This window comes from Podarcis erhardii (assembly GCF_964252035.2).
Source record: "Podarcis erhardii genome assembly, chromosome: 3".
Taxonomy (NCBI): domain Eukaryota; kingdom Metazoa; phylum Chordata; class Lepidosauria; order Squamata; family Lacertidae; genus Podarcis; species Podarcis erhardii.
Window position 1 is genome coordinate 43501079 of NC_138507.1, and position 14457 is coordinate 43515535.

Genomic DNA, 14457 nt, shown 5'->3' on the forward strand with positions numbered 1-14457 from the left:
GAATGAGGCCTGCAGCCTTAAGATGAAATGAGGGAAAGAGACAGCAGACATTTAAATGAGGCACTATTAATAAGGCAGTCTTGTCGGTTTCAGATTGCACCAGGGGATGCTGCGAAAAATAAACAGGCTATGGTTGAATACCCGGTAATTCTTTTTTTTAACCCACCATGCCATCTAAAACGAATCTCCATCTTTGCTGATATACAAACTCTGTTTTTCCGCATTCATATATACTTAGAAGAATCAACTTTGTACTATCAACCTAATCCTTCCTTCCTTTGCTGTTACTTGGAAAAAAACAAGAGCCAAATTATCAGCACAGAATAATAGAAGTAGCTTTAACCAGGCAGCTTTGCGGGGCAGGGGGTGGGGTTTCCCCTAGGATGTCATGTGTATTTCATACCAATTACATCACCCCTTTCTCCATATCACCTGAGGCTGTCATTTAGTGTTCTTGCATATAATCCTCAAGAGCAAGCCTAGGCAGCAGCTGCTTAATTTTCTTCTAACAGCCTTTAATTTATAGCAGACAACCCCCTTATCGGTATACTTTCAAAGTGCTCAACATATGTAATTTAGGGTTGCAACATGTTTCTAATTGTCAAATATTTAAATTGCATCAGAGTCTCTTATTACTTCATGTAACAGGGAAAAATATATTCTGTTAAAGGATGCGGTCATATTTAGCACTTGGCAAAATTACAGCTGTATATATCAAAGACTTCAGCTTGTAAAATCTGTTCCCCAACTTAAAGGTTCAGAGAAATAGACAATTCTAGCATCAAAGGTATTCCATGCAAACAGCAACAAGGAGGGGAAGGACAAGGGAGACACTGTGAATGAGATAATTACTGGAACCGTTTTAAGGAAATACTGTAATGTAAAATCAGAGAGATTAAGATATTTTATAGTAGCAAAAAACAAAAACAAAAACAACACTATGAAAAGCCAATGAAGTAATCTAAACAAGGAATAAACACTTGAATTCTGTTTTTCCTCTGTGGAACTCCAAGTACACACAGGCTTACCTTCTTTTTTCCTTATAATCACCATGTGAAAGAGTGACTACAGAATCATCACCCAGCAAATTTTGTAGTAAGAGTGAGGTGGGGGAATTTGAACCAAAGTCTAGTTGAAGTCCAGCATTCTGTCTACTAACCCAAAGCAGTATAATTCTGAAATCAATATGTCAAAGAGAAATGAGGCAAGAAATGCAACTGGGATGTAAATGTCTTGGGGGGGGCATACTGAAGGGGCTTCTGGAGCACCTTGGAGAGCTCCAAGAAAAGAAAGAAAGAAAGGATTAGGGTGCAATCCATTATTACTAAACAAAACAAAGTGATCTTGGAGTCATACAATATGACCTTCTCCTTTCAACTGAGAAAGTTTCAAAAGGAAGTTATTTTTTTCAAAATCAGAAAGCAAAAACAACAACAAAAACCCTGCAGGTACAGGAAAAAAGGATGTATATTTCTGCTATATCTGAAATGAAAATAAGCTGAGAGCTGATATGGATACACAAATCGTTGCCTCAAAAGTCACTGAGAGTTTCCTCACCTTTACAGTATTACATACTTCATTATCATAATTTTATCAGGATAATTTTTAAAAAGGTATGTACTAGAGGCAATAGATTGTACCCAATTACATCCTTCTGCTCAAATAATGGAATTTGCCCTTCACTCTCCCCGATTACTTCCAAAATATACTCTGGTTTGGGGATCTTGAGCAGATTTGGAGGTATGCAGGGAAATGAGAGGATATTCTCACAGGGGCACTGGATACAACCCAGTCTTTAATATACCTTAAACCAGTGAGAATAATATTCATAAATCTAAGTACAAGAGGGCCTTGAGTTCATAACTCACTGACTGGCAGCAAAGAGATGCAAATAAACCAAGAAAACGCATACTTTTTAATCTACTGGATTAGAGTAATTGCTACCAAGTTGTTGACTTAATTAAACACTCCTGAAAAGGCCTTAAGGGTAAATACTCTCTCACACATATGACACTTTAAATTTGTTTTAAAATCCACTTAATTATTTGCTGTGAGAATTAACTGAGAAAAAGCAACTTGTCCTAAAATTAAAAGCCTTTCCCTAAAATACACTATCCACCCTGTGTTCTTCAGATGAAGGGTGGTATACAAATTAAATAAATAAAACTATAAATATGCTATAGTATAAAAATGAATCCCTCATCACAGGAGGACATCAGTATTATTAACTACTGCCTCGTGTTGTGAACCTGGTCTGAATATACAATGAAATGAATAGGTCTCAATGGAGGATAAAGATTGCATATTTCCAGCTTCTAGGATTGCAGTCCAAAGTGTTGTATTGTATTATATTATTATCATTGTTACTACAGTACTCCTCTCAGGGCTGGAAAAAAGATTCATGTCATTTTTGCTTATATGCACTAGAAATCTAATGCTAGCACTTTCAAATATGAAACATTTTCCTCTGCATAACTTCAACCTGGAATTTCAAACATTTCCCCCCTAGTACTGGTGCTGAAAGAAAATGTTACTGTGCATCTTATTATACCAACTGACAAGGACTTTGATATTTAACTCTTCAGAATTGCAAAGTTATACAAAATCATTCTAATATTAAATAGGTCTTTTTAGTATTATAGGCAGAACTACTGCATCAGTCTATGTTGCATTCAAGTTATTTTAATTTCAGCAACTCCAGTTGTGATTAAAACCAAATAGTATTTATTCTTGTAGTTGCATTCCATTGTAACATGTATTATTTCAAGCCTTTTGAAAACCCAAACCCAACAGAGTGGGATTAATGATACCAACAGTGCAGCCCAAATCTTACCTATTTGTGAGTAGCACCAGGGAGCTTTAACAAGTGTCAGTGATGAGCAACACAGAATTGTTATTTGCTCCATTGGTATTGTTTTGCAGGCAATAGTAAGTCATTGTTTCTTGCTTTAATGAGTTTACATTATAGCTCGTGTCATAAAAGTGAATAGGTATATGTCCATAAAAACCATATCACTTTCTATAGTTGGCAATACAGTTGGTAAGGTTGTGCTACAGAAGTCAGAATTTACAGGTTTCAGTTACTAGAGCATTATGATGTTGTTTTAAAAATATGATCCAGAATAGGAAATTCTGAGTGTATGGCTTCAAATGTGCTTGATGTGGCGAGAGGCCAAAGCTCTGTAAGAGCATACGCCTTGTATGTAAGGTCCCAGTTTCTACCATTGACATTCCCATTGAAAAGCCTATCAGATAGAAGGCTTGGGAAATACCCCTACTAGAGGGCAGATGCTAATCAGGGGAAACCACTGCTAGGGTTCATTAACCGGTGCCATTACTTGTGAATATTTGAAGTTGCCTTATAATGACACTGCGTCAGGGTAATTACAAGTATGGTCAGGGACATTTTATGACGTTTACATCCTACTCTTCTTCCATGGAACTCTAAGTAGTACTGTATATATAAACTAAGCTCTGAGCAGATCCAGACTTGCTTATCTTCAGCACATTTCCTGCATCATGTGCCCTCATTCCTTGCCCTGGGAATGTGGCCTTGCCAAATCATTTTTTATGGGCGAGGCCAGGTTGGAGCCTGGGAATTCCAAGTTCACTGCAGCACACTAGCTCTTGGTTTCACATTACCGTATTTCCCTCAGTAGCTTTAGATCTAAGAAACATAGCTTGGTTGGCTCAGAATTAAAACTTGAGCCAAAAAAACTCTGATACAGTTAAAATTACAGCAGGCCTACAACTTACACAGGGGTTACATTCCAGGGATCGTCCCCAACACCAAAATCACACAGTCAATAGTGGGTGAGACTGACAATGTCATTTTCCCAGAGCCCTGCACCCTTTTAATTTTTTTAAGTTTTGCCACATGCTTAAACCTGAATGCACACAAGTTAAAGGTACACAAGTTGTGGGCTTAATGTCTGCCAGAGTAAGTGGCTGGGAATTGCCACCTCAAGTTAGAAGCTGAATGTTAATCTCTAGTTTGTTATAAAAACCAATACTGCTAATAATCTACTTTGAGTATTTTATTAAATAGAAGCACAAGTTTGTGAATTATGCTCAAGTTAAGTGCAAGATAGTGAATATTTGTTGTAATAAAGGTCTGTGTCTTATGCAGCACAACAATGTCTCTCAGCCAGTGAATGTATTAGCCACCTTGTCCTTCCAGAACTACGACTACATTCCATTTAATTTAACTGTATCCGCATAAGCAATTGCAGTCATAAAATTTCAGATACAGCAGACAAAGAGTTTCGCATGTTTTATTTGGAAAATTCAAAATGGGACTTTCTACCCAGTAAGCATCTTCAGGATTGCAGTCTCAGGCAGAAAGCTTAGGAATCCCTTACTTAGGAAGGACTTACTTCTGAGTAATTATATAGAGGATCAATCGGTAAGAGTCCATTCTATGGCTTTTTTATAAGGGACACTAAGAAAATCTGTTCAACAAAGCCACATAAGCATGTATTGGAAAGGCGATTTGTGTCAGTTTGTTGCAAGAGGAGAAGAAAGTATTTATTACGTGGCACAACTGATTTTGCACAGTTTCGAACAAAAGCTTGGTTAAGAGAAAGCGATGCAATTGTCCTGAGATCAACAGAGGAGCGGGTTTGGACGGGGAAGCCACCAGCGCCGAGGAGAGAGCTGCTGTCCGGAAACCAGCTTACTTCGTTTCAGCGCCGGGCACCAAGCGAGCCCGGCGAGGCCTATTTGCAGAGCCCCTCGAGTTTCTCCAGCGCCCCCTTCATGTCCCGGATGCGCCGGGCCAAGGCGGGCACCGGCTGCATGGCCTTGTCCAGCTCCTCGCAGCGCGCCATCAGGGTGTACATGGAGCGGATGCTGGTGTCCACCGCCTCGCCCAGGCTCTCCACGCCGTCGCGGTATGTCTGGATGCAGCCCACGCTGAGCGCCGTCAGGGCCTGCAGGGCGCCGTGCACGCTGCGCAGCAGCTCGTCCACCTGCGCCGCCGCCTGCACGGCCAGAGCCGCCAGGTCCTGCAGCGCCGCGGGGTCCACGGCGGGGATGAGGCAGCCGGAGCCCGGCGGGGCGCGGCGCCGCATCTGCTGCTCGAAGGCGCGGGCCACGAAGTGCGTGAGGCGCCCGTCCCAGCGCACCGGGCCCTCGCGCTCCAGGCCGCTCGGCGGCTCTTCCGACAGGCTACCCGCGCCGCCGCCCCGCGGGGAAACTCCCGCCGCCGCCGCCGCCGCCTCAGCCATTGCCCGGCGCGCTACTCGGAACTGCCGGAGGTATCAACCGCCCCCTCTCTCAGAAAGGAGGCGGGCCTTGGCCTCCATACGCGCTTCGGATTAGCCGGGGCGCAGGCGGGGGAGGCGTGGCTCACGCGCTTTGTCGCGCTTGATTGGCGGCTTCCGCCTCACAGCGCAACCCTGCGCTTGTTTACTCAGAAGTGAATCCTACTGACTTCAATGGGGCTTACTCGCCAATGAAGGGTAGGTGGTCTGCGCTCCTAAGAGGGCTGGCAGTGGGGAGGTGAAGCACCCTCTCCTCATTTCGCTCATCGCTAAGCGAGAAGCCGAGGAAGCAACGGCTCGTTCTAGAAAGGGGGCGTGACCTCCTGCACAGTATTTGTGTCCGTCTTCATTGGGGAAAGTAGAGAGGCCCTCACAGGACATGCTCGGGGCTGATTGGGCGACGGCGACGGAAAGGCGGGCTCCCAGACAAGCTTTCCGTTCTGATAGGCAGGCGGCGGGAAGGGGGTGTGGCCTTTTCGAGTAACAACAGTGGGGCGTTGTGGCGACTTCTCTTCACTCCCCCGCCATGTTCTCCTAGCAGCGGAGCTGATCGCCTAACCAGCGCAGCTACTTAAAATCCCGAGCGGACGCTCCGCCCTCGCACCCCTTGCGCCCCTTCTCTTTTTTCCCCTTGCCCACCAACTCAACTTTTTTTTTTTTTAACCACCTCCGCGCTGCTGCGCGAAATCCTACTCCTTTCGACCATGGTGACTACTACGGCGCCTCCACCGTTTCTAGCCCGGATCTCGGCCGGCACCGAGGACCCCCGGCGGTTCCCTGCATCCCTGTTCCAGCGCCTCATGCGGGCAGACTGCGGCGGGGAAAGCCAGCAGCCCAACTGCTGCCCGGTGGGACCAGGAGGCAGCGCGCGGCAGGCGCTGAAGAGAGTGCGGCGGCGAAGAGCCAAGATACGGTCCGCTCCCTCCGGCCTCCTGCAGAGCCGCTACCAGCACTACCAGCAACATCGTGCCGGCTTGACGCGAAGGAACACCGCGCAGGGGACGTGTAACCCCTACGAAGTCCCTGTCCCCTCCTCAGAGCCAGGGCTAGAAACGGTTCCGAGCGCAGAACCGCCGGCACCTTCGCCGAGAACAGCCCCCGTCAGTATAAGTAAACCCCTCAGGAAAGAGGTAAATAATATTTAGCGCGGCTGGTGGGGGGCGGGGCGATGGGGGCTACTGCTGGTAGGCGAAAAAAAGAAGCCAGCCGCTTCTCTCTGCTCGAGAGGGACGCGCCTGCGCAGTTTGCGCTTGACGGTTGGGGGCGGGGGAGTGAGGAAGTTTCCGTTACGTCTGTTGTCTTTAGTGGGAGTGTCTTTAGCGAAGTGAGATTCCTCCGGGGCTGATAGGTTGAAGGAATCCACCAATCGGATTGGCGGCTGCGCCCCAGCAACAGCCCGATTTAGCCCGTTGTCCGTGGCTATTGACGGGGGAGGGGGAGAGAGACGTGACGCCGCCGCCGTGCCCAATGGACGAAGGGGAAGGGGCTGGGGCGGGGTTTGCATTCTCAGTGAACGGGGTTGGGGGAGGAGCAGGAGCCGCGTTCGCGTGGAAGGCTTACGCTGTGTGCGTAGCCGTACTGGGCGAGGAGCCAGTGTTGACGTCAAGTTGACTGGTAGTTCTTCCTGCATAACCAAGATTGAGAGGGTTTAAAAAAAAATATCTTCCCGTCTTCTTTAGATTTATAGAACTTACCTAATCGGGATAGTTTTTCATTTTGTGGGAGAACTTTGAAGTATAGTTATGGGATCAAAGAGTTACTTTTTTGGGAGCAAACTCCCCCAAATCCCTTTGAATTTAAGCAGCATTGCTCCATATTAACGGAGCTCAAAAATCTTTTTTTAAAAAAAAATGCTGCTGATTGTCTGTTGTTTACTGTATTTTGTCTGTTGTTTACTGAAATTTTAATTATACAGCCCCATAGAAAATAGTACAATCCTGTGCATACTTAACTCCTGGTGCCTTCAATTGGAATCACTCCCTAGTTAGATTGCCTCCAGATTATCCATAGTTTGTGGAAGGGATTCGAGCACATACCAGAAATTTAGGTTTGCACAATTAAACTGGTTAATTGGATCTGTCACATTGGTGCAACACATCCACAAGCTGATTTTTGTGTTTGCGATATAGCAGTAGGGAAATGCACTGAAAAGTGTACATGATTAATGGGAAGATATACAACCACTGCACAAGCAAGTCAATATGATTTCAGAACAGTGCTCATCATAATTTCTCAGCAAACAGATAAGAATGAATGCTAAGTAAACGGGGCATCTGGAAGAATTGCATGTTCGTTACATCTGCATGTTTCTACATCTGGTATTTCGACATCACAGAATCATTTAACAAAATAAAGAGTGAATGTGAAGGACAACTAACTGTTGAATGTAGTTAAATATATTTATGAAATTATCTTTTATCTTTGCAGTTGTTCAGAAACAGGATGGGAAAGTCCGAGAAGGTTACCATTCCTTACACTCAACCTATTCACAGTATACACCTTTGTGACCAATCAAAGATTAACAGACCAAGGAACAAATGTAATATACCACTAAACAAGATTCCACCTTCAAAAAAAAGTGAAAATAACTTTTGGCAACAATCCGTGTCACCTGAACTCATTAAAAAGCAGGAGAAAAAGCCTCTGAAAAATGCAGAAAATGTGAAATCAAAGAAACCTGTTTTTCTGACTGAAGCTAACCAAAAAGAAAACTATGCTGGGGCAAAGTTTAGTGACCCTCCTTCACCCAGTGTCCTTCCAAAGCCTCCCAGTCATTGGGTGGGAAGCCCTGTTGAATATTCTGACCAAAACAGGAAGATGATGGCAGTCCATCTAAAAACTCTCTTAAAAGTTCAAGCGTAGCTTATGGGTATTTACAGAGAGCATACCAGGAATTTGAAACCTGCCTTGTTGCAACATGAAGTGCGAAAGACTGTCAAATCTTAAATTCGCAAACTTTTACTCTATTTTTTATGGTTGTGTAAATAGTGTATATCATGTAATGTGTATATTCATATTTTGAAGTACATTTTAGTTTTGTTATGAAAGGATGAATTTTACACTGCCCACGTGGTAAGTGGTTTTTGTATATAATAACGGACACCTTCTAATGTGTGCTTGACACATGGAAAGACCTGACAAGGTTTGCACAAGGTGCTGAGATTCTGAAAGAAGAAGAACTCATCTCAATGTTCAGATGGAAATGTGAAAACATTGCTAATGCACTACTGAAAAGTTTTACAATTTGGCACAATGCTTCATTGGATAAGAAGCGCTCATAAAATCATGAGCTTGAAACAGTATATGGAGTTCAATTTCTCATTGGAAATATAAATTTTTGATTAGATTAATTAGCCCAGAAACTTAGCTCTGTTGATTCTCTTGATAGAGAATAGCAGAGCAAACTGCCAGAAATAATTGGCTATTTTAAAAAAAGAACTTAAATAAAACAATTTGGCCTCCCCTTACTTGGTTGTCATTCTTTTGAGTTGCTCTGTCTAAACAGTAATGCTGCAGCACGTACTAAATGTTGCTGTGCTTTGTCAGTGGTAGGACATACTTTTTTATTATTCTAGCTTAAGATCTTCCTTACACCCTGGTCTTGCAATTACTTAAGCACCAACACAAAGTTCTCCACAATCCTTCCCAGTGATACTTGCATTTGCCTTGGAAAATATAGGAAACATAAGCAGGCAACTCTAAAATTTCATAACCGTTTTAAGAAGTCGTCTGCAGACTACTATGAAGTATTCATTGCTGAGATTCCATATTGCTAGGTGTATACAAGTACATTAAAAAACTATAAAGAAGCAAAACACAAAATGCTACTCGCAACCCTGAAGCAAACAAATCTGCCCACTGATTTCAGTAGTAAGTGGACTGCAGTACCCAAGAATGGAGGTAGAACAGTGGCTTTTGTTAAATATGTGCAAAGAATGGGGCATTACTTATTGTGACTCAGGATTAGCCCATTTTGGGGGGTATGACATAAGCCCTATTCCAGATGAAATACTATCACCAGAAAGGAAACATTTGAAATTAAGCCATCTTTGGTCCTTGTACAAAAGACAATTAGAATATTTTCAAAAGTTGATTCATTTAATTTATTAAATGCCCCAAATAAAGCTTTTGTGGCATATTTCAATCATAGCAAAGCATACTTCACTTTACCCTGTGGCATTCTGACCTTCAGCAATAATGTATCGCAGTGCAAAGTTTCCCTTCACAGTAAGAGCAGAGCTATAATATATTAACACTAGAAACAGTGCCACCTTGTATTTATTTAGTTTGTACCTTGGTTCATCTGTAAAATCACTGTCTTCCAGGTCTTCAGGTGAGAACTGTGTTTTTACCTGTGGATACAGCAGTCGGGGGGTTTTTGTATTAAAGTTGGGTAATATCCAATTTAGCCATGCTCAGTGTGGACCTATTTAAATCAATTGGCAAGTACGTTAATTTCAATGGGACTAATCTGAATATGAGTAACACTGGACAGTGCCCATCAATTATATTTACTTTCTCATAAGTATTACAGGTTGCATCCAACTGTGTTACTCAGGCAATGATAAGGCTTCCATCAGCAGAATGGGAAGAGAAGCAATTTTCAGCGATTCCCACTCCCTGCCAAAGCCTACTTTCTACCTTAAATCTCTGGAAGTCTCCCAGCCCTCTGGGATATAAGATGGTTGCAGAAGGGGAATACACCAAAAATTGCTTTCCTCGCTCTGCTGATGGAAGCCTTTATCAGCTGAGATAAAGCTGAGATCATATCACCATATGATACAGCCCTGTACATTTGTATTGGAGACCAAGATAGTATTTACATTTCCTTGATACTGTGTTATATTAGTTAATTATAGTTCCAAGGAATGCCTAAGCTAAGGAAACAAGTGAAATCACAGTAAAACGCCTGTTCAGAGAAAAACAGCTCACACATCTTCCAGTATCTTAAGTTGTTCAAAGTAGTATCCAGTACTGAAAAGGAACTCAACATTAATACCATACTACACAACCAGCTGTCTGCTCAAGACAAATCTTGAAGGTTGCAAAAATCTGCTGTTCTGGGGAATGTTAATGTACACACCAAGAGGCTGGTTCTTTTGGCCTGTCTCTTCTATGACATCTAAGGGCTTATGAAAAACACATGACGAACGCATGTTGCACATACTCCAGACAATGTTTTTCATCAAGTTCAGATACAGTTCTAATTGGGAATGTTGTAGGGACAGTGCTTTTTATGGTCAGATGGTTGTCTTCTCAAAGTACAAATCCCCAATCTCCTGGCTTTTAGGCTGGATTATCTTCAGAGTCTCCAACCAGATTCCAGAGCTCTCTAATGGTGGGGTTTTCCCCACTGATCTTCGTACCAAAGAAGAATTACAGTTTACCACAGCCCCTTCTACTAAACATTGGGTGCTTCCATGTTACAGTCCCTTAGCACTACTGAGGCACTGCTTTTCCACAATGGTAGTCCCACAAGGCACTTAAATATATAGCTTCATTCCCCACATTAAAAACCTAACAATGCCTATCCCTTAGGCGAGAGCTCATGTTTCTTTACAAAATATGTTTTACTTCAGCCTTCAATTGTTCCTTATTTAGTAGGTTCCTTCTTGCCTAACCCCCCCACACCCCGTGCTTAAAAAAACAAAACAACAGTAGTTCTTGTCAATCTACATTGGGCTAGTACTGTGGATACATAAGAAAAACACGCACACTAAACATGCATTCCCAGAAACGTTCTAAAAAAAGCGCACTGGAATGCTGCTGGCTGACGACTTTTGAATTCTTTGTAAAAACAACAAAAGATGTTGAATCCAGACATTCCAGTGTCAAAGGCAGCAGCCTGCAGCAGTGTGGAGACAAATCATTTTATAGAGCTGAATTTGCACGGGAAGAAAGATCTCCAAGAGTAGTTGCTGCCATTTCAGGAGCAGCTTATTGCCTCCTAGGCTTCTTGTCTACTGTATCCCATCTCCACATTATTCTTTTTCCAGTTGGCATACAGCAAATATTCTATTGCATTTCTAACTGTATGCCCTTCTCTGCTTGCTTGCTGTTCCTAGCGTGTCTTCAAAACAAAAAGGAATGTAAATAAGAGGGAGACATGTTCACAGTAAGTCTCCTGCTGAGATGTACAAAAAGTTTGGAGCACCCTCTAGTGGATTTTTGTTGCCTTTGCCAGCTATATTGTACTACAATAAGCTTCAGATCAAAAGACTTTGTTTCGGCAGACATCTCTTAGCTTTAATAAATAGGGATCAGCAACAATCTCTTTTAAATTCAGCTTTATTCAAAACAATTATGCAGGCAAAATTCCAAGTCTCAGAACAATCTTTAAACAAGAACAACTGCAAAGGATAAGATTAGCATTCTGTTCTATGTCCCAGTTAAACTGCATACCGTAACAATCAATTTCAATCCATGCTTCTGCGAAGTGATTTGACTTGCTTGAATTAATCGCATAGGGCATGACAAGTTAAAAGAGCAGACACTGTACCATATGCTCCAGTACATAATTTTTAGGTTGTAATTTTTTTAAGGTTAAAAATTGTCTCTTCTTTGTCTTAACAGGGTATATACCATGTTTACTCAAAAGTGTGTTTTGTTCACCAAAGAAAAGGTAAGATAAAAGTTTGCTGCATATTATGCATGTTTTTACAGGGGTAAATTCTATTTTGTTCAGTGTATCTTAATCCTAAAAAAAAAGGTAAAGGATCCCTGACAGTTAAGGCCAGTCACGAATGACTCTGGGGTTGCGGTGCTCATCTCACTTTACTGGCTGAGGGAGCCGGCGTTTGTCCACAGACAGTTTTTCTGGGTCATGTGGCCAGTATAACTAAGCCGCTTCTGGTGAACCAGAGCAGTGCACGGAAACACCGTTTACCTTCCCACGGGAGCAGTACCTATTTATCTACTTGCACTTTGACGTGCTTTCAAACTACTAGGTTGGCAGGAGCTGGGACAGAACAACGGGAGCTCACCCCATCGCGGGGATTCGAACTGCTGACCTTTTGATTAGCAAGCCCTAGGCTCTGTGGTTTAGACCACAGTGCACCCGCGTCCCTTAACACAAACATATACCAGAACCATTGTAATTAGGATTTTAGGACTGGCATAGAAAACTAGATCCAGAGGCGTCCTGACTTCTGCAAGCAGGATTTCTTTCTGACTTAGCTGAAGATCCTTATGCAAGGGAACTGAAATCTAGAATATTCTTTCATTTACACACAGTCTTGCACAATCTCCTGTAGAAAGTCAGTCTTCCACTAGCTCATTCACAACTGTTAATGGAATGGCATCAGTGCAATAATTTCTTCCACAAGTGTGTCTCTGGATCCAGTCCATAGAGAAGTAAATGATAGACCAGAGTGCCCCCTGGATCTGATGCCAGAATCCCTTTGGAGGAGGGTGTCTATATACTGTATATATAGATTGGGCCAGCGCATGGCTCAGAGCCATTCCCAGGAAATTAAAGTGGAAGTGGAAGATGCTTTGCCTGGCACTTTTCTTATCCTTGTTGGACTGTTCAATGCAAAGCTACATTAGCTCTCAACAGATTTTATAAGCAGCTTTGACATATATCTGAACTGAAAAACCATGATGGTAAATTATTTTTGTTTGAAAAACATATATCCCATATTTTTTATTTAAAAAATGTATTGCTCTTATTCAAAGTCCCAGAGATTAATGTAAATAAAAATGCTGGACAGAAAGTTCACTTACGAGCTGTTGGTAAATACCGGACCATTTTCCTGGTATCTTCTATGCAGAATTGGTAAATGGGGAAGAAAAAACACCTGAAGGTGGCCAGCATAAGAGAAAAAAATTGAGAAAAAGAATGGTACTTACAGTTCAAACTGGATACAAAAACAAGAAAGGTATGAAGTCATTTATGCTAGCACTGAAAGCTATGAAAATAAGTAGCATGTAAGATCCAATGGGCAAAACATCTTATGAAGAACATTCAGAACTATCAAAAATTTCCATTTTCTGCCATACAACATAAGATCTGAGAGGTGTTGGGATTACTAGCCATCCATCTCATTAAGAACATTCAGAACATTTCCATTTTCTTCTTGTACAACACAAGTCATTTGAGAGAGTTTATAAGCCATCCATAGGCTCGTAAAACTAGCTGAGGTATTTCAGTGGGCAGCCCTTGTGGTACGTAATGGGAAGGGATGGCAGAGGGCACTTATGGGCACACCTCCCATCAAGAGATGAGATGCAGCACGAGACTTCTACAAGGGACCACCCTTTTCCAAAAGCAACACACAGCTGTCCCTTGAAATTCACAAAAAGGTATGAAAGCAACAGGTATCTTCTCAGAGGAATACGTGCAAGATTCTGTTCAGCTGCCATAGGTATCGATAGCACAATCCTCCATTAATTTCTCTCTTTAAAGCTTTCTGAGCTAGTAGCCATCAGTAGGGGCATAGTGTTCATGGCTCAGTGGTAGAAAAAGTATTTTGCATGCAAAAGCTTCCAGGTTCCATCTCTAGGCTGAAGAATCTTGGGGAACAGACCTAGGAAGACTTCCTCCAGGACTTTGGAAACTTGGTGACATACGGACTGAACTAGATTGTCCAGTGGGCACCCTAGCTTAAGGAAGCTTGACTTGTTTATTTGTAATACATCTTCTGTTATCTAATTCAGTAAGTTATAGACATTTACATGTCTTGCTTTATTTCTTTTCCAGGTTTAGGATGATTCTTTTGAGTGAGGTAGGAAAGCCAGAATTTCATAATATTCCAAATGTCAGCATGTAATGGATGTACAGTGGTGCCTCGCAAGACGAAATTAATCCGTTCCGTGAGGCTCTTCGTATAGCGGTTTTTTCATCTTGCGAAGCAAGCCCATTGACAGCTTAGCGGATTAGCGCTATTAGCGGTTTAGAGGCTTTTAGCGGATCAGCCGATAAGCGGCTTATCAGCGGATCAGCAGATAAGTGGCTTAGGGCTTAGGAAAAGGGGGGGGGAACCCCGCAGGAACTCGCAAGACATTTTCGTCTTGCGAAGCAAGCCTATAGGGAGATTCGTTTTGCGAAGCGCCTCCAAAACGGAAAACCCTTTCGTCTAGCGGGTTTTCCGTCTTGCGAGGCGTTCGTCTTGCGGGGCACCACTGTATATAGTCGTACCTTGGATCCTGAATGCCTTGGTACTTGTCCATTTTGGCTCCCAAAAATGCCGCA

At 42.7% G+C, this 14457-nt stretch overlaps 2 protein-coding genes and 1 pseudogene across 3 annotated transcripts in view; 2 read left to right on the forward strand and 1 right to left on the reverse strand.

Annotated features, from left to right (window-relative positions):
• Positions 1-14457, forward strand: part of PM20D2 (peptidase M20 domain containing 2) — a 617107-nt gene that overhangs the window by 563104 nt on the left and 39546 nt on the right. The gene's annotated exons all lie outside the window — the stretch shown is intronic.
• LOC309339528 (BLOC-1-related complex subunit 6 pseudogene) lies at positions 4023-5366 on the reverse strand (annotated as a pseudogene). The gene has a single exon. The product of its transcript is annotated as a BLOC-1-related complex subunit 6 pseudogene (transcript).
• Positions 5779-8731, forward strand: PNRC1 (proline rich nuclear receptor coactivator 1). The gene is made up of 2 exons (XM_081857604.1): positions 5779-6394; positions 7692-8731. Exons 1-2 carry the CDS (start codon positions 5969-5971, stop codon positions 8124-8126), a joined length of 861 nt encoding a protein of 286 aa, XP_081713730.1. The 5' UTR covers positions 5779-5968; the 3' UTR covers positions 8127-8731.

Bases quoted from the DNA above. Each gene is read 5' to 3' on its own strand.
- PNRC1 (XM_081857604.1), top strand. From the start codon at position 5,969: ATGGTGACTACTACGGCGCCTCCACCGTTTCTAGCCCGGATCTCGGCC. The intron at 6,395-7,691 runs GTAAATAATATT...TTATCTTTGCAG, and splicing joins GTAAACCCCTCAGGAAAGAG to TTGTTCAGAAACAGGATGGG.